This window comes from Oncorhynchus mykiss, chromosome 19 (genome assembly GCF_057628025.1).
Source record: "Oncorhynchus mykiss isolate SJ-2025 chromosome 19, ASM5762802v1, whole genome shotgun sequence".
NCBI classification, from domain to species: domain Eukaryota; kingdom Metazoa; phylum Chordata; class Actinopteri; order Salmoniformes; family Salmonidae; genus Oncorhynchus; species Oncorhynchus mykiss.
The window spans coordinates 47443681-47464031 of record NC_143040.1 but is presented as its reverse complement, the minus strand read 5'-3'; the positions used below and the strand labels follow the sequence as shown (position 1 = coordinate 47464031).

Sequence of the window (20351 nt, the reverse complement as noted above, 5' to 3'; positions counted from 1 at the left end):
TGCAGAGCTCTTGACTGAATAAAAAGCCCCTCCACTATTTGCAATGATGTAGCCCAAATACCCTTTGGCAATGCAGCTGAATTAATGATCTTGAAAAGCAGTTGTCTTCATGAGTGTGTTGACCTTTCTCTATGCGTCACCCCCATGAAGCAGCAATTAGCCATTTTGTTTGCTTAGCCATGATGTGAGAGGGAATAAAGGGATTTTTGGGGCACCCCTGGAGAGAGGTGGTGAAAGCTACACACAGTCTCATTAGCATAGTTGCACCACATCTCATTTCCATACAATTACTGGCCATTTTCTTTGTCATTGTTAAGAGGTTGCTTACTTAGCCTGCCATCCCAAGTCAATTCCCTGCTTGTCAGAATGGATTTTTTGAATGATGAAAATATATGTAAAAAAAAAAAAAATCTTACTCCTGAAGGACATTTCTTTAAATGTGTGGGAACGAACAAATGTTCAATTTATTCAAAGTCTAGATTTGGCACAAGGGCTGCCTGTTTTATGGATTTGTGTATGAAACAGTGTATTCCCACATTTTCTAAATCCTTACCCAACAATAAATGTGTAATTGATGCTTGTCCCTCTTCTCAGGGGCTTCGTCTATGACAGTAGAAACAACCTTCAGATGAGGGGTCTGGTCGTCCTACTGATGTCCAAGGCAGCCGGTCCCAGCCAGCACACAGCCTCAGACCTCCTCCCCCAGGACATGGTCAGTGGCATCTACCCCAGGTAAACACGCCTCTCTGGGGCTTTGTCTTCACATTCCTCTATCTTCCTTTCCTTAACTCCTTTCCTTTATTACCACTGACTTGGTGAAAAGACAGGAAAATGCTTGTCATTGCTCCTGATCTGACAGCACCCACACACACCAGCTCCAATTTATGTATTTTTTTCTGATGATGACATTTACTCACACTCACTCACACAAGCACACCGCACATACACAGAATGTTGCCCAGAAGAGGGAATTCTGTGTGAAGATCACTCTACAACCTTGCCAGGTGGTTACCAGAAGTCGCTGTTGTGTTTGGCAGGTGATGCGCTGGGTGTCTGAATGGCCCCTTTTCTCCTAGCTGGCAAGCAGCACTGCCTCTACTATAGGATCAGTGAGGGAGTCTGTCGAGCAGGGCGGGTGGAGAGGATATTGTGGGGTGGCTGAAATGAATATGCTTACAGTCTGACTTGTCCATGGTTAATCATTTGGTAAGATTAAGGCACCAGCTATTGACATGACCAACTATTCAGATTAAAGAGAATGAACGGCATCTTGAAACTACTGTATTTAAAAAAATATATGTTTTGGACTCGACGTGGCAATGTAGGGTTCATACATGCATAGTACATTTATTTTTTCCTGGCGGAGAAAACCTAGCAGTACATTGAATGCAAAAAATATTTGGAGTGGCTACGGTTCCTGATTTTCTGGACTAAAGAGATTTCTGCGCATGTGCAGGATCCGCTGCGCGCTTCCTTCAGTCCATTCAGCTGTGCTCACTCACTCTGACTCCCCTCCACTCTGACTCTGTTGTAACAGTGATCAAATCAAACATTTTTATTTTAACTAGGCAAGTCTGTTAAGAACAAATTCTTATTTACAATGACGGCCTACACCGGCCAAACCCGGACGACGCTGGGCCAATTGTGCGCTGCCCTATGGACTCCCAAACTGCCTGGAATCGATCCAGGGTGTCTGTAGTGACACCTCTAGCACTCAGATGCAGAGCCTTAGACCGCTGTGCCACTCGGGGAGCGCAAGCATGACACAACAGGCAGTCTAGAGATTTCATGTATTTTTTCAGAAGGGGAGTTAGCCTACATGCAGCTATATACAAAGTATATTAACAAGTAAGACAGAGTCAATAGCGATTTTAATGGGCAACCATTGGCTATTGGGAGGCAGAGTTCTTTTTCCAGCAACTCTGGCAATATAACTATAAAGATTACATCACAAACGCTGATAGTTTTGCCCCAATATCTGTTAAAATACAAATAGCCTTCATATATATTTTTGGGAAGGTTCGTTCAAATCACCACCAATTTTTATTTTATTTTAGCTGTTCAGAAATACAGTACCAGTCAAAAGCACCTACTCATTCAAGAGTTTTTGTTTTTCTTTATTTTTATTCTTTTCTACATTGTGGAATAATAGTGAAGACATCCAAACTATGAAATAACACATGGAATCATGTGGAAACTAAAAGTGTTAAACAAATCAAAATATATTTGAGTTTCTTCAAAGTAGCCACCCTTTGCCTTGATGACAGCTTTGCACACTCTTGGCATTCTCTCAACCAGCTTCATGAGGAATGCTTTTCCAATAGTCTTGAAGGTGTTCGCACATATGCTGAGCACTTGTTGGCTGCTTGTCATTGTCTTGTTGAAAAACAAATGTTAGTCCCACTAAGTGCAAACCAGATGGGATGGCGTATCTCTGCAAGATGCTGTGGAAGCCATGCGGGTTAAGTGTGCCTTGAATTCTTAATAAATCACTGACAGTGCCACCAGAAAAGCACCAACACACCACCACCTACTATCACACCACCTGGAGATCATCCGTTCACCTACTCTGTCTCACAAAGACATGGCAGTTGGAACCAAAAATCTCAAATTTGGACTCATTAGACCAAAGGACAGATTTCCACCGGTCTAATGTCCATTGCTCGTGTTTCTTGGCCCAAGCAAGTCTCCCCTTCTTATTGGTGTCCTTTAGTAGTGGTTTCTTTGCAGCAATTTGACCATGAAGGCCTGATTCACGCAGTCTCTGAACAGTTGATGTTGAGATGTGTCTGTTACTTGAACGCTGTGACGCATTCATTTGGACTGTAATATGAACATATCCTCTGCAGCAGAGGTAACTCTGGATCTTTCCTATGGCAGTCCTCATGAGAGAGTTTCATCATAGCGCTTGATGGTTTTTGCGACTGCACTTGAAACTTTCAAAGTTCTTGAAATGTTCTGGATTGACTGACCTTCATGTCTTAAAGTAATGATGAACGGTCATTTCTCTTTGCTTATTTGAGCTGTTCTTGCTATAATATAGACTTGGTCGTTAACCAAATAGCCATATCTTCTGTATACCACCCCTAACTTTTCACAACACAACTGATTGGCTCAAACAGATTAAGAACAATAAATTCCACAAATTAATTTTTAATGAGGCACAACTGTTAATTGAAATGCATTCCAGGTGACTACCTCATGATGCTGGTTGAGAGAATGCCAAGTGTGTGCAAAGCTGTCATCAAGGCTGTCATTGTGGCGGCAGCGTAGCCTAGTGGTTAGAGCGTTGGCCTAGTAATCGAAAGGTTGCAAGATTGAATCCCCGAGTTGACAAGGTACAAATCTGTCATTCTGCCCCTGAACAAGGCAGTTAACCCACTGTTTCTAGGCTGTCATTGAAAGTAAGAATTTGTTCTTAACTGACTTGCCTAGTAAAATAAAGGTCAAATAAAAAGGCAAAGGGTGGCAACTTTGAAGAATCTCAAATATAAAATATATTTTGATTTAACACTTTTGGCTACTGATTCCATATGTGTTATTTCATAGTTTTGATGTATAAAATAGTAAAAATAAAGAAATCCTGAAATGAGAAAGTGTCAAGTTTTTACTGGTACAGTATGATGAAAGGACACAGGCTACAAATTGGTAGAGTGGTTCAGAAAAGGATGAGTAAAGCATCGAGTAAAGAGAGTAACTTGAACGTGTGTTCTTTTGAGAAAGTAGTTTCTAGAGGGGCAGGCGGGCGGGAGAACTCTGTAATCGTAGCCTTGGTTTAAAATATTTAGTGATTGTGAGTTGTGCGCTCGTCGCTTTCATTGTGAAACTGCACGTACAAATTCGTAACATACTGTATTGTACGCATTGGAATTCGTAACAAATCATGCGAATTGGAGGACGTAACATATCAATCATACGAAATGAATAATGGACATCCACAAATGCATATGTAACATATCAAAATAAATGGAGTGACAAAAATGTATTGTCAACACGATCAGAAACACTCTGCTCACGACCGTTTCTTTTAAATTGTGTCGCTGGCGTGTTAAAAAAAAGGAATATAAATTGCGCAGTAGGCTTTTAAACAGGCGCGAGTCGTTCTTTATCCTGTTGGCACAACACTAAGTTTTTATTTGCTCGAGAAATCTATGGTGAATCAAACGTTGACCCACTTTTTAGATAACAAAAAGTTAGGTCAATATTTTCTTATCATGTCAACCATCCATCAAAATCAAATAATTACATGTGTCCGTCCGCCTTTTGTCTTTATAAACATTCACACACGTATTCCATGATATTGGGTAATCTGGGCAACATTAACTGTTGATTGCCAGTGATAATCATTCATCACGTAATGTAATCATGCTATATATAACCAATACTCAACTTCCAAGGAAATAGTGTATTTGATGCAAATATAAGTATAATTTTCCATTGTATAAATTTACATTAAATTATTAATAGATACAAAGTGCTTTTATTTCTAAACGGTAAAACAAAGTTGTATGAAAATACCTTCAAATAAAAGGTCACATTCTGTACTGTTGCCTCAGATGAAACATTTGATTTCAAATCCAAAGTGAGTATAGAGCCAAATTAAACATTTTAGCTACACTTTCCAAATAAATACAGAGGGGAGTGTATGTTCGCTGTCAGTTGGTGGCTACTATAGGGAAGTTACAATCTAATGAATCATTTTGTTAAATAACAAATTATTTTAGTCCAGATGGTCCTGCTTTTACAAAAAAAAAAGTGTTTTTCTCCTTTAAAATGGAAGATTAACATTAGGAAGTGTAGCTGGCTACATTCCTTCTATGATTAACATAATTATAATTGCCATGCATTGTTTTTACAAAAATACAAATTAACTGACTGACATCTGTCTGTCATTTGATGAACATATTTTTTTTGCTGAAATGTGTTTCACAAAATGAAAAGATGAAATGTCTTGAGTCAATAAGTATTCAACCCTTTTGTTATGGCACGCCTAAATAACTGTGGTCAACAAGTCACATAAGTTGCATGGACTCTGTGTGCAATAATTGTTTTTAACATGATTTTTAAATGACTATCCCATATCTGTACCCCACACATACAATTATCTGTGAGATCCCTCAGTTGAACAGTGAATTTCAAGCACAGATTCAAGCACAAAAACCAGGGAGGTTTTCCAATGTTTTGCAAAGAAGGGCACCTATTGATAGATGAGTAAAACAAATAAAAAAGCAGACATTGAATATCCCTTTGAGCATGATGCAGTTGTTAAGTCACTTTGGATGATATCAATACACCCAGTCACTACAAAGATATAGGCACCCTTCCTAAATCAGTAGCAAATATATATATATATATATATATGGAAACCACTAAGGGATTCCACCCTGAGGCCAATGGTGTTTTTAAAACCGTTAGTTTAGTGGCTGTGATAGGAGATTATTAGAGGTCGACCGATTATGATTTTTCAACGCCGATACCGATTAATCGGCCAATTTTAATATAAATAAATAATAATAATGATAAAAAATATGTATTTGTAATAATGACAATTACAACAATACTGAATGAACCCTTATTTTAACTTAATAAAATACATCATAAATAATTAATCATGTTCAATTTGGTTTAAATAATGCAAAAACAAAGTGTTGGAGAAGAAAGTAAAAGTGCAATATGTGCCATGTAAGAAAGCTAACGTTTACAGTGCCTTGCGAAAGTATTCGGCCCCCTTGAACTTTGCGACCTTTTGCCACATTTCAGGCTTCAAACATAAAGATATAAAACTGTATTTTTTTGTGAAGAATCAACAACAAGTGGGACACAATCATGAAGTGGAACGACATTTATTGGATATTTCAAACTTTTTTTAACAAATCAAAAACTGAAAAATTGGGCGTGCAAAATGATTCAGCCCCTTTACTTTCAGTGCAGCAAACTCTCTCCAGAAGTTCAGTGAGGATCTCTGAATGATCCAATGTTGACCTAAATGACTAATGATGATAAATACAATCCACCTGTGTGTAATCAAGTCTCCGTATAAATGCACCTGCACTGTGATAGTCTCAGAGGTCCGTTAAAAGCGCAGAGAGCATCATGAAGAACAAGGAACACACCAGGCAGGTCCGAGATACTGTTGTGAAGAAGTTTAAAGCCGGATTTGGATACAAAAAGATTTCCCAAGCTTTAAACATCCCAAGGAGCACTGTGCAAGCGATAATATTGAAATGGAAGGAGTATCAGACCACTGCAAATCTACCAAGACCTGGCCGTCCCTCTAAACTTTCAGCTCATACAAGGAGAAAACTGATCAGAGATGCAGCCAAGAGGCCCATGATCACTCTGGATGAACTGCAGAGATCTACAGCTGAGGTGGGAGACTCTGTCCATAGGACAACAATCAGTCGTATATTGCACAAATCTGGCCTTTATGGAAGAGTGGCAAGAAGAAAGCCATTTCTTAAAGATATCCATAAAAAGTGTTGTTTAAAGTTTGCCACAAGCCACCTGGGAGACATGTGGAAGAAGGTGCTCTGGTCAGATGAAACCAAAATTGAACTTTTTGGCAACAATGCAAAACGTTATGTTTGGCGTAAAAGCAACACAGCTGAACACACCATCCCCACTGTCAAACATGGTGGTGGCAGCATCATGGTTTGGGCCTGCTTTTCATCAGCAGGGACAGGGAAGATGGTTAAAATTGATGGGAAGATGGATGGAGCCAAATACAGGACCATTCTGGAAGAAAACCTGATGGAGTCTGCAAAAGACCTGAGACTGGGACGGAGATTTGTCTTCCAACAAGACAATGATCCAAAACATAAAGCAAAATCTACAATGGAATGGTTCAAAAATAAACATATCCAGGTGTTAGAATGGCCAAGTCAAAGTCCAGACCTGAATCCAATCGAGAATCTGTGGAAAGAACTGAAAACTGCTGTTCACAAATGCTCTCCCTCCAACCTCACTGAGCTCGAGCTGTTTTGCAAGAAGGAATGTGAAAATAATTCAGTCTCTCGATGTGCAAAACTGATAGAGACATACCCCAAGCGACTTACAGCTGTAATCGCAGCAAAAGGTGGCGCTACAAAGTATTAACTTAAGGGGGCTGAATAATTTTGCACGCCCAATTTCTCAGTTTGATTTGTTAAAAACGTTTGAAATATCCAATAAATGTCGTTCCACTTCATGATTGTGTCCCACTTGTTGTTGATTCTTCACAAAAAAATACAGTTTTATATCTTTATGTTTGAAGCCTGAAATGTGGCAAAAGGTCGCAAAGTTCAAGGGGGCCGAATACTTTCGCAAGGCACTGTAAGTTCCTTGCTCAGAACATGAGAACATATGAAAGCTGGTGGTTCCTTTTAACATGAGTCTTCATTATTCCCAGGTAAGAAGTTTTAGGTTGTAGTTATTATAGGAATTATAGGACTATTTCTCTCATTATCATTTGTATTTCATATACCTTTGACTATTGGATGTTCTTATAGGCACTTTAGCATTGCCAGTGTAACAGTATAGCTTCCGTCCCGCTCCTCGCTCCTCCTTGGGCTCGAACCAGGAACACAACAACAGCCACCCTCGAAGCAGCGTTACCTATGCAGAGCAAGGGGAACAACCACTCCAAGTCTCAGAGCGAGTGATGTTTGAAACGCTATTAGCGCGCACCCCACTAACTAGCTAGCCATATCACATTGGTTATACCAGCCTAATCTCAGGAGTTGATAGGCTTGAAGTCATAAACAGTGCGATGCTTGACGCACAACGAAGAGCTGCTGGCAAAACGCACGAAAGTGCTGTTTGAATGAATGCTTATGAGCCTGCTGCTGCCTACCACTTTCAGTGAAATACGGAACCGTAAGGGGTGGCATCCATTGGTCTAAATATTCCTGTTACATTGCACAACCTTCAATGTTATGTAATAATTACGTAAAATTCTGGCAAATTAGGCGGCCCAAACTGTTGCATATACACTGACTCTGCGTGCAATTTACGCAAGAGAAGTGACACAATTTCACCTGGTTAATATTGCCTGCTAACCTGGATTTCTTTTAGCTAAATATGCAGGTTTAAAAATATATACTTCTGTGTATTGATTTTAAGAAAGGCATTGATGTTCATGGTTAGGTACACATTGGAGCAAAGATACGCACCGCATCAGGACACGCTAGATAAACTAGTAATATCATCAACCATGTGTAGTTAACTAGTGATTATGATTGATAGTTTTTTATAAGATAAGTTTAATGCTAGCTAGCAACTTACCTTGGCCTACTGCATTCGCGTAACAGGCAGTCTCCTCATGGAGTGTAATGAGAGGCAGGTGGTTAGAGCGTTGGACTAGTTAACTGTAAGGTTGCAAGATTGAATCCCCTGAGCTGACAAGGTGAAAATCTATCGTTCTGCCCCTGAACAAGGCAGTTAACCCACCTTTCCTAGCCCGTCATTGAAAATAAGAATGTGTTCTTAACTGACTTGCCTAGTTAAATAAAGATTAAATAAAGGTGTAAAAAAAATGTCCAAATCGGTGTCCAAAAATACCGATTTCCGATTGTTATGAAAACTTGAAAATCGGCCCTAATTAAATCGGCAATTCCGATTAATCGTTCGACCTCTATAGGGGATAACTGAGGATGGAACAACATTGTAGTTTCTCCACAATATATAAAATAAATATATAATACAAATATTAAACCATGCATACTGTTTCCAATATGACAAAAATATGAACTTTTTGTCCAGAATACAAAGCATTATGTTTGGGGCATATCTAACACAACACATCACAGAGAACATATTTTCAAGCATGGTGGTGGCTGCATCATGTTATGGGTATGCTTATCATTGGCAAGGACTATGGAGTTTTTTAGGATAAAAAGAAACAGAATGGAGCTAAGTACAGGCAAAATCCTAGAGAAAAAAAACATGGCAGAATTGCAAAGAAAAATCCATATTTCAGACTGTTCAATAAAAATAAAAGATAGGCAAAAGAACAGACACTGGACAGAGGAACTCATCCTAGAAGGCCAGCATCCCGAGGTCGCCTCTTCACTGTTGACGTTGTGACTGGTGTTTTGTGGGTACTATTTAATGAATCTGCCAGTTGAGGACTTATGAGGCGTCTGTTTCTCAAACTAGACACTCTAAAGTACTTGACCTCTTGCTCAGTTGTGCACCGGGGCCTCCCACTCTTTCTATTCTTGTTAGAGCCCGTTTGTGCTGTTCTGTGAAGGGAGTAGTACACAGCGTTGAACGGTAGTGTATGCTCCTGAGTGGCCTAGTTACAGTTTTGACTTAAATTGTCCTGAAAATCTTCAGCAAGACTTGAGGCTGTCTAGCAATGATCAACAACCAACTTGACAGTGCTTGAATTCTTTTTTTATTTATTTATTTCACCTTTATTTAACCAGGTAGGCAAGTTGAGAACAAGTTCTCATTTACAATTGCGACCTGGCCAAGATAAAGCAAAGCAGTTCGACACATACAACGACACAGAGTTACACATGGAGTAAAACAAACATGCAGTCAATAATACAGTATAAACAAGTCTATATACGATGTGAGCAAATGAGGTGAGATAAGGGAGGTAAAGGCAAAAAGGCCATGGTGGCAAAGTAAATACAATATAGCAAGTAAAACACTGGAATGGTAGATTTGCAATGGGAGAATGTGCAAAGTAGAAATAAAAATAATGGGGTGCAAAGGAGCAAAATAAATAAATACATTTAAATACAGTAGGGAAAGAGGTAGTTGTTTGGGCTAAATTATAGGTGGACTATGTACAGGTGCAGTAATCTGTGAGCTGCTCTGACAGTTGGTGCTTAAAGCTAGTGAGGGAGATAAGTGTTTCCAGTTTCAGAGATTTTTGTAGTTCGTTCCAGTCATTGGCAGCAGAGAACTGGAAGGAGAGGCGGCCAAAGAAAGAATTGGTTTTGGGGGTGACTAGAGAGATATACCTGCTGGAGCGTGTGCTACAGGTGGGAGATGCAATGGTGACCAGCGAGCTGAGATAAGGGGGGACTTTACCTAGCAGGGTCTTGTAGATGACATGGAGCCAGTGGGTTTGGCGACAAGTATGAAGCGAGGGCCAGCCAACGAGAGCGTACAGGTCGCAATGGTGGGTAGTATATGGGGCTTTGGTGACAAAACGGATTGCACTGTGATATCTTTAAGTAATATTGGGCAAATATTGTACAATCCAAGCTCATAGACTTATCCAGAAAGACTCACAGCTGTAATTGCTGCCAAAGGTGATTTTAACATGTATTGACTCGGCGGTTTTAATCGTTATCTAAGCAAGAGATTGTATATTAGTTTTATTTTCCATACATTTTGTTAAAAAAAATGTCCACTTTCACATTAGAGTATTTTGTGTAGATCATTGACAAGAAACTACAATGAAATCCATTTGAATCACACTAACCCCAAAAAATGTGGAAAAAGTCATGGGGTGTGAATACTTTCTGAAGGCACTGTATGTGACATCGTGCGCACTGTTCAGATACCCTTTTTGGCTCTTGAGTACTACTTTTAAAGCTACTGGCTTAAAGTATACACAACCTCTACATCATTCTTTTTTTTAAGTTACACTACTCATAATGCAAGATGTTGCATCCAGTTTCATGACCTCGTGCCTTCTATGTCATGTGTCGTGACTCATGATGACTAACTATTGTATTGTACTCACTGACCTTTGCATTTGCATACACAATCATATGTGTGTAGACACACACACTAAACCTAACCCTAGCTCCTAACCCCAACACTAATTCTAACCTTAACCCTAAACCCCCTAGAAATAGCATTGTGGGGACTAACAAAATGTCCCCAGTTGGTCAAATTAGTGTTTGTTTACTATTCTTGTGGGGACACGTCCACACACACGCACACACACACTCAGAGAAATCTCTGCTGGGTCACCTCATTTGCTCCTTTCACTCTTTCTGTACCACAACCCCCCTTTTCCTCTCTCTCCTTCTGTCTCACCCCCGCTTCCCTGTCAGAGGGTGGGCTCATTAGCACCTGGGCCGGAGCACTGATGGGGGGGATTGATTGATACCTCTAGGGGAATGTTCTCCCCCCCTTCTGACAGCCAGCATTTGTAAAATGTCTCCCACTCCAGTGCCCAATACTGATGGCTCACCAGGGAACTAAACACAGAGAGCGGGCCAGAGCTGTACAGAATCGGAGAGATGGAGAGAGAAAGACAGAAGCAGAGAGAGTGATAAAGACCGACCGAGAGAGAGAGAGGCCAGATACACAGCTGTATTGCAGGGTAATGGGGACCCTGTAGAGGGAGGAAAATGGAACAGAACACTCAGGACAATGGGCGTGTTAGGGGCGGGAATGCCTCAGCGAGATGGCATCAGTTGCTATGCAACCGGGTGCCGAAGCTATTTATACACAAGTCCTCTTTTTCCTCTCCTGGCGAAGACGCTGCTTATCATGAGTTGTAGATCTAAGGCATAGAAGGGGCGAGGATTCTGTAGGGGTCCTAGGGTGGGGTGGGAGGAGTGGTGAATATCGTCAGAATAGCTCCTAGTGCCAACGTTATTATTTAGCTGCATTGGTACAGGATGTACTCAATATCCTGCTTTTTTCTTTTGCTGCAGTAACAATGTGTTTGGTATTTGTCTGATATATTTGTACCAAGGTTATTATTTGATGTAGGGAGTATGAACATATAAATGATTAAACTGTTTTAAAATGTTGAATCCAATAATCAAATAGGCCTATTTTGAATGTAAGGACTTTAATTACATCTTGTTAAATTAGATCAATTGTTCAACATTTAGGCTGTCATTTTCATCCCTAACTTGAATTGTCTGTTAAAACGTTTACAGCAACACAATTGAATCCTGTGTGTGTTAACAATAACATCAATGCAGTGTCAGGGATTGAAATGAAAGACATTGCCAAATTTTCTCCTCTCCACAGAAGGGGGACAATAGATATGATTGAGCAGAGAAATAAATTACATTATTGCATTTTAATAACAACTCTCTCTGAGCAACTGTAGAACATGCAATTACCTGCTGTTAGACAAAGCACGTATGTGTCAGGCTATACGGCGTAGTATGGGCAGGAACAACTAGAATTGACAGACTGGAATTGAAATGTCTTATCAGGACTGTTTCACACTGGCTGAAAGATGGTCCTAAGTGGCCATCAGTGCACCCATCCCTGGCTCCCTCCACAGACAGATCCCCCTGTCTGTCTCGTCCTGGCAGGCTCAGCCCATATGGAGAGGGACGTAATTATCCACCCGCAATGAATGAATCAACATTTGATTATAGGCTTCCTCAGGCCAAGTTCAAAAGCTCCGTTGAAAAACCAGTTGAGCATCTTTATGGTAATCAAGAATAGCACTGAGTTAAGGCTTATTTTTTTCTCAATAATGGTAATATTTTTTTCTCCAGGTTATATAAAATCTATTTAAAAATAATCTCTGAAAAAGTGAGGATTTTACATTTTGTGGTTGTCTTCAAAGTTGTTGGTTGTATCAGCGGGTCGAAAAAACGAACATTATCATGACAGAGCTAAATTAAATGAAAGACTTTGAAAATAAAAAGCTTTCTTATACGCTCAGAGTTAAATTTGTTTTTGTGAGAAACCTTGAAAACTAACAGGAATTTCAAATTAATATACTAAACTACTACGTCATGTCTCAAAATCGATATCCTTCCCTTTCGAGAAGAAATATGACGAGTTCAATGCGAAAGTGAGCCTGTCAGGTAGCCAGTAACCTTAATACTAGCACATAATCCAGCCTGACACGATGTCATTTCCCTGATAATTCATTTTTACCACTTTTGTCCCCCATCTGACCTCTATTGATTTAGTCACCCTAATTCTGGCCATGCGGTCTGGACCATTGGTTTTCTTAGAGGATTGTCTACACAATTAGTCATTGGTGTGTTCTTGATTAAACACCCTATAATTTGCACGTTTGATCTTTACCATTGTTGATACATGCTTTTGTAGAAGTGAATGTGAAATATAATGAGATTCAAAAGTATTGGGAAAGTGACACATTTTGTTGTTTTGGATTTGAACTAATACAATGACTGAGGTTAAAGTACAGACCGTCAGCCACTCCTCAGCTTTAGAAATGAAGAAATTACAGCATTTTTTTTTTCATAGTCCCCCCCCCGCCCATTTTAGGGGACCGAAAGTATTGGAACAAATTCACTTATGTGTATTAAAGTAGTATTTGGTCCCATATTCCTTGCACGCAATGACTACATAAATATTGACTATATTGGTTGGATGTTTGTTTTGGTTGTGTTTCTGATTGTTTTGTGCCCAATAGAAATGAATGGTAAATAATGTATTGTCATTTGACTTTTATTGTAAATAAGAATATAATATGTTTCTAAACACTTCTACATGGATGTGGAAGCTACTCTGATTTTAAATAATTCTGAGTGAGAAAGTTAGACGCACAAATATATATGCTAACCTCCCCTCTTATTGTAATGGTGAGAGGTTAGGATGTTTTGAGGGTATGATATGTGTGGCTGTAACTTTTGGTCCCCTAAAATGGGGGGACAATGTACAAAGAGTACTGTAATTTCTTAATGGTTCACCTGATATGGATGAAAATACCCTCAAATCAAAGCAGATACCCACAGACATCTAGTCATTGCTCTAACGCTAGTTAGTATTGGCTCATGAAACTACCTTTAACTTGCTTCATACTGGAGACATAAAAATGGTATCCCCTAGTTCATCTGACTAGGGAAGTAGATAAGGGCCTCAATGCCAAAATCCCAAAGTATCCTTTTAACCTCGTATCATATTTACATCCAAATTGCTGGAGTACAGAGTCAAAACAACAAAAGTGTCACTGTCCAATACCTTTGGAGCTCACTGTATGTGTTAAATTGGATGTTTTATTGATGTCATAAAATGTGTTTTTCTCCTCTGCAGCCAGCGGAACCTGGCTGAAATCACAGAGCTCATCCACACGGCTTTCCTGGTGCACCGTGGGATTGTCAACCTCAAGGAGTGGACCAACTCAGACGGACCCCTGAAGGACATGCAGTTTGGAAACAAGATGGCCGTTCTCAGTGGGGACTTCTTGCTCGCTAACGCCTGCACCGGACTGGCCCAGCTAAACAATACTAAGGTATGAAATAGTCATCATATAACAAATTCTGTTGGAGATAGAAAGATTTCTTGCCCTGGAGCTTTTTTGTTCAGCCTTCAAATGAGTCTTCCAAAATGCAATCTGAATTCCGCATTTATATGTCTGAGGTCTCAATAGTTTTTCAGTGAGATGAAATGATACTTGACGATGTTGAGATCGCTGCAGTATGGCTAACGATATTGATGAGAACACAAACCGTCTAAGCGGAGGAGCTTAAACACCACTCAATTTTTCCTGGCTGTTGTGGATTGATTTGAATCAACAAATCTATTCTCTCACTTAGACCTCTGGCTGGCAGGCAGGCAGACAGATACTCACACACATAGAAAAATAAAAATATGTTTGGGTGGGAATAATGCACTCACATAGACACACTATGTAGAAGAGGTTGCGTTCTCTTACTGCCTTCTACTTATTCTTACCAAGCACTTCTGCAGATTATGTGTGTCTGTGCCCCTGTCTGGGTGCAGGCATGGGTGTCACAGATTGCTTCCAGTGTGTACGCTGGCAACCCATTGCTGACAATCTGTGACCAAGCTCAACTGTCAGATTATGGCTGCACAAAATAATCGAAATAACCTATTTTCTCTCTGCTTTGCAATCTTAAACAATTATCCTCCCTGCATCAGCTCAGATGGTTCATGCTCAGATAGAAAAACGGGCATTTAAAATACCACCTCAGGTCATGGTGATCATGATCAAAGGGATAGTGGATGTACTTCCTCAAATACATTTGGGCATATTACAGCAAAAACATCTGGCAGCTTTCAGAGGTTGTCAGTGACAGTAAACATAGGCATTATTAAACCTTCACCTTATTACACTTTCATTATTAAACCTTCACCTTATTACACTTTCATGTGTTTTGCAGTGTTCTTAATAGCTTATTTTTCACCATTTCATCACATTCTAGAGCTCCCCCTGCTGGACAGACATGCATGACAAAAATATGTTTAGGTGGGAATAATGCAAGTACCCACTCTTCCCCTCAAATGAAATCAAATCAAATGTTATTGGTCACATACAGATATTTAGCAGATGTTAACACAGGTGCATCAAAATGCTTATGTTTATAGCTCAAGGTGCAGTATACCTAACAATATACCTACATTAAAGAATGTGAAATGTCAGAATAATAGTAGAGAGACTCTTTTTTTTTTTTTCTTAGATCACATTCCCAGTGGGTCAGAAGTTTACATACTAATTGGGTGTATTTGGTAGCATTGCCATTAAATTGTTTAAACGTTTCAGGTAGTCTTCCACAAGCTTCCCACAATAAGTTGGGTGAATTTTGCCCTATTCCTCCTGACCGTTCTGGTGTAACTGAGTCAGGTTTTTAGGCCTTCTTGCTCGCACACGCTTTTCAGTTCTGCCCACATATTTTCTATAGGATTTAGGTCAGAATTTTGTGATGGCCACTCCAATACCTTGACTTTGTTGTCCTTAAGCCATTTTGCCACAACTTTGGAAGTATGCTTGGGGTCATTATCCATTTGCGACCAAGCTTTAACTTCTTGACTGATGTCTTGAGATTTTGCTTCAATATATCCACATAATTTTCCATCCTCATGATGCCATCTATTTTGTGAAGTGCGCCAGTCCCTCCTGCAGCAAAGCACCCCCACAACATGATGCTGCCACCCACGTGCTTCACGGTTGGGATGGTGTTCTTTGGCTTGCAAGCCTCCCCCTTTTTCCTCCAAACATAACGATGCTCATTATGGCCAAACAGTTATATATATTTTTTCATCAGACCAGAGAACATTTCTCCAAAAAGTAGGATCTTTGTCCCCATGTGCAGTTGCAAACCGTAGTCTGGCTTTTTTATTGACAGTTTTGGAGCAGTGGCTTCTTCTTTGCTGAGCGGACTTTCAGGTTATGTCGATATAGGACTTGTTTTACTGTGGATATAGATACTTTTGTAACTGTTTGCACCAAAGTACGTTAATCTTTTGGAGAAAGAACACGCCTCTTCTTCCTGAGCGGTATGACTGCTGCGTGGTCCCATGGTGTTTATACTTGCGTACTATTGTTTGTACAGATGAACGTGGTACCTTCAGGCATTTGGAAATTGTTCCCAAGGATGAACCAGACTTGTGGAGGTCTACAATTTTTTTCTGAGTGGTTTTCTTTTTGATTTTCCCATGATGTCAGGCAAAGAGGCACTGAATTTGAAGGTAGGCCTTGAAATACATCCACAGGTACACCTCCAATTGACTCAAATTATGTCAATTAGCCTATCAGAAGCTTCTAAAGCCATGACACAATTTTCTGGAATTTTCCAAGCTGCTTAAAGGCACAGTCAATGTATGTAAACTTCTGACCCACTGGAATTGTGATACAGTGAAATAATCTTGTATTTTTAAATAATTGTGTCGGTACAGATCTGGGGAAGGGTACCAAAACTTTTCTGGAGCACTGAAGTTCCCCCAAAAACACAGTGACCTCCTCCATTCCTAGAGCTGGCTGCCTGGCCAAACTGAGCAGTCGTGGGAAAAGGGCCTTTGTCAGGGAGGTGACCGTAGAGCTCCGAAACAGGATTATGTCGAGGCACAGAGCTAGAAAAGGGTACCAGATCTGTGCCTCCCCAAGAACATAGTGGCCTCCAACATTCTTAAATGGAAAAAGTTTGGAACCACCAAGACTCTTCCTAGCGCTGGCCAAACTGAGCAATCGGGGGAGAAGGGCCTTGGTCAGGGAACAATCTCTGTATCACTCCACCAAACAGGCTTCATGGTAGTGTCCAAATGGAAGCCACTCCCCAGTATAATGCACATGACAGCCCGGTTGGAGTTTGCCAAAAAGGCACCTGACCATAAGAAATGCATCTCTGGACTTTTGAAACCAAGATTGAACCCCTTGGCCTGAATGCCAAGTGTCCTGTCTGGAGGAAACCTGGCACCATCCCTATGGTGAATCATGGTGGTGGCAGCATCATGCTGTGGGGATGTTTCTCAATGGCAGGGACTGGGAGACTGGTCAGGATTGTGGCAAAGATGAATGGAGCAAAGTACGGAGAGATCCTTAATGATAACCTCATCCAAAGCTCTGTCTGCCCTCAGACTGGGGTGAAGGTTCACCTTCCAACAGGACAACAACCCTAAGCACACACCAAGACAACGCAGGTGTGGCTTCGGGACATCTCCTGAATGTCCTTGACTGGCCCAGCCAGGGCCCGGACTTGAACCCGACCGGAGAGACCTGAAAATAGCTGTGCAGCAACGCTCCCCATCCATCCTGACAGAGCTTGAGAGGATCTGCAGAGAAGAATGGGAGAAACTCCCCGCAAATACAAGCGTGCCAAGCTTGTAGCATCATACCCAAGAAGACTCAAGGCTGTAATCGCTGACAAAGGTGCTTCAACAAAGTACTGAGTAAAGGGTCTGAATACTTATGTAAATGTGATTTTGGTTGACTTTCTTTTTTTTTTCTTCCTAAAAACCTGTTTTTGCTTTGTCAAAATGGGTTAGTGTGTAGGTTAATGAGGGGAAAAATGAATTAATTTTAGATTAAGGCTTTAACGTAACAAAATGTAGAAAAAGACAAGGGGTATGAATAATTTCCGATGGCACTGTATGTTGTGGGTAAAACAGTATGTAAACATTATTAAAGTGACCAGTGTTCAATGACTATGTACATAGTGCAGCAGGGCAGAGTACTGGGTGGTAGCTGGCTAGTAACAGTTACTAAGTTCAGGGCAGGGTACTGGGCAGAGGCTGGCTTGTGGTGACTATTTAACAGTCTAATAGCCTGGAGATAGAAGCTGTTTCTCTCTGTCCCAGCTTTGATGCACCTGTACCGTCTCCGCAGTCTAGATGCTAGCAGGGTGAACAGGCCGGGTGGCTGAGGTCCTTGATGATCTTCTTGGTCTTCCTGTGATACCGGGTACTGTAGATGTCCTGAAGGGCAGGCAGTGTGCCCCCTGTGATGCATTGGGCTGACTGCATCAACCTTTGGAGAGCCCTACGGTTGTGGACAGTGCAGTTGCCATAACAGGCGGTGATACAGGCCGACAGGATTCCCTCAATGGTGCATCTGTAGAAATGTGTTTGTCTTAGAGACCAAGCCAATTCTCTACAGCCTCCAAAAGGTTGAAGATGCACTGTTGTGTCTTCATCACCACACTGTCTGTGTGGATGGACCATTTCAGGTTGTCAGTGATGTGCACACTGAGGAACTTGAAGCGTTTCACCCTCTTCACTGCAGCCCTGTGGATGGGGGGGGGGGGGGGGGTGCTTCCTCTGCTGTCTCCTGAAGTCCATGATCAGCTTCATTTTGTTGAGGGAGAGGTTATTTTTCTTAAACCACTCCCCCAGGGCCCTCACCTCCTCCTGGTAGGCTGTGTCATCGTGGTTGGTGATTAGGCCTACCACGTTTTGTCTTCAGCAAACTTCATGATTGAGTTGGAGACGTGAGTGGCCATGCACTCTTGGGTTAACAGGGAGTACTGGAGGTAAAAGTTTCACAAGCATGGGAAAGCATAGCCTAGGTGAAATGTTGAAATCAAATTTTATTGGTCACATACACATTTTGCAGATGTTATTGCGGGTGTAGCGAAATGCCTGTGTTCCTAGCTCTAACAATACACACATCTAAAAGTAAAAGAAAGGAATTAAGAAATATCATTTATTTAACTAGGCAAGTCGGTTAAGAACAAATTCTTATTTTCAATGACGGCCTAGGAACAGTGGGTTAACTGCCTGTTCTGGGGTAGAACGAGAGATTTGTACCTTGTCAGCTCGGGGGTTTGAACTTGCAACCTTCCGGTTACTAGTCCAACGCTCTAACCACTAGGCTACCCTGCCATAGATTGAGCAATAAGTAAAGCAGTATGTAAACATTATTAAAGTGGCCAGTGAGTCTGTATGGAAGGCAGCAGCCTCTAACGTGCAGGGTTGCGTAACCTGGTGGAAGCCGGCTAGTGATGGCTACTTAACAGTCTGATGGCCTTGAGATAGAAGCTGTTTTTCAGTCTCTCGGTCCCAGCTTTGATGCACCTGTACTAACCTCGCCTTCTGGATGATAGCGGGGTGAACAGGCCGTGGCTCGTGTGGTTGATCTCCTTGATAATCTTTTTGGCCTTTCTCTGACATGGGGTGCTGTAGATGTCATGGAGGGAAGGTAGTTTGCCCCCGGTGATGCATTGGGCAGACCACACCACCCTCTGGAGAGCCCTGCATTTGAAGTTGCCATACCAGGCAGTGATGCAGCCCGACAGGATGCTCTCAATTGTGCATCTATAAACGTTTTAAGGGCCAAGCCAAATTTCTTCAGCCTCCTGAGGTTGTAGAGGCTCTGTTGCACCTTCTTCACCATACTGTCTGTGTGGGTGGATGATTTCAGATCGTCAGTGATGTGTACGCCAAGGAACATGAAGCTTTCCACCTTCTCCACTGCGGTCTGGTCGATGTGAATAGGGGCGTTCTCCCTCTGCTGTTTCCTGAATTCCACCATCAGCTCGTTTTGTTGAGTGAGAGGTTATTTTCTTGGCACCACTCTCCCAGGGCCCTCACCACCTCCCTGTAGGCTGTCTCATCATTGTTGGTAATCAGGCCTACTACTGTTGTGTCGTCTGCAAACTTGATGATTGAGTTGGAGGCGTGGGTGAACACTGAGTACAGGTGGGGGCTGAGCACGCACCCTTTTAGGACCCCTGTGTTGAGGATCAGTTACCTTTGCTGGGATAGGGGAGAGATTGAATATGTCCGTAAACACTCCAGTCAGCTGCTCTGTGCATGCTCTGAGGCTAGGGATTCCGTCTGGACCGGCAGCCTTGAGAGGGTTAACACGCTTAAATGTCTTACTCACGTCGGCCATGGAGAAGGAAAGCCCACAGCAATACACTTGGTAGCGGGCCATGTCAGTGGCACTGTGTTATCCTCAAAGCAGGTGTTTAGCTTGTCCGGAAGCAAGACGTCGGTGTCCACGACGTGGCTGGTTTTCCCTTTGTAGTCCGTGATTGTCTGTAGACCCTGTCACATGTGTCTCGTGTTTGAGCCGTTTGATTGCGACTCCACTGTGTGTCTGTACTGACATTTGGCTCTTTTTTTTTATTGCCTTACGGAGGGAATAACTACACTGTTTGTTTGTATTTGGCCATATTCCCAGTCACCTTACCATTGTTAAATGCGTTGGTTCAGTTTTGCATGAATGCTGCCATCTATCCAGGGTTTCTGGTTTGGGTAGGTTTTAAGTCAGTGGG

The 20351-nt window shown here is 41.5% G+C and overlaps 1 protein-coding gene across 2 annotated transcripts in view; it reads left to right on the top strand.

Annotated features, from left to right (window-relative positions):
• The window catches only part of LOC110497775 (all trans-polyprenyl-diphosphate synthase PDSS2), a 59286-nt gene that overhangs the window by 14553 nt on the left and 24382 nt on the right, over nucleotides 1-20351 (top strand). For both annotated transcript variants that reach the window (XM_021574134.3, XM_021574135.3), the window contains exons 2-3: nucleotides 595-732; nucleotides 13930-14128. In XM_021574134.3, coding sequence (XP_021429809.1) covers nucleotides 595-732; nucleotides 13930-14128 — 337 coding nt within the window. The remainder of the gene's footprint in view (nucleotides 1-594; nucleotides 733-13929; nucleotides 14129-20351) is intronic.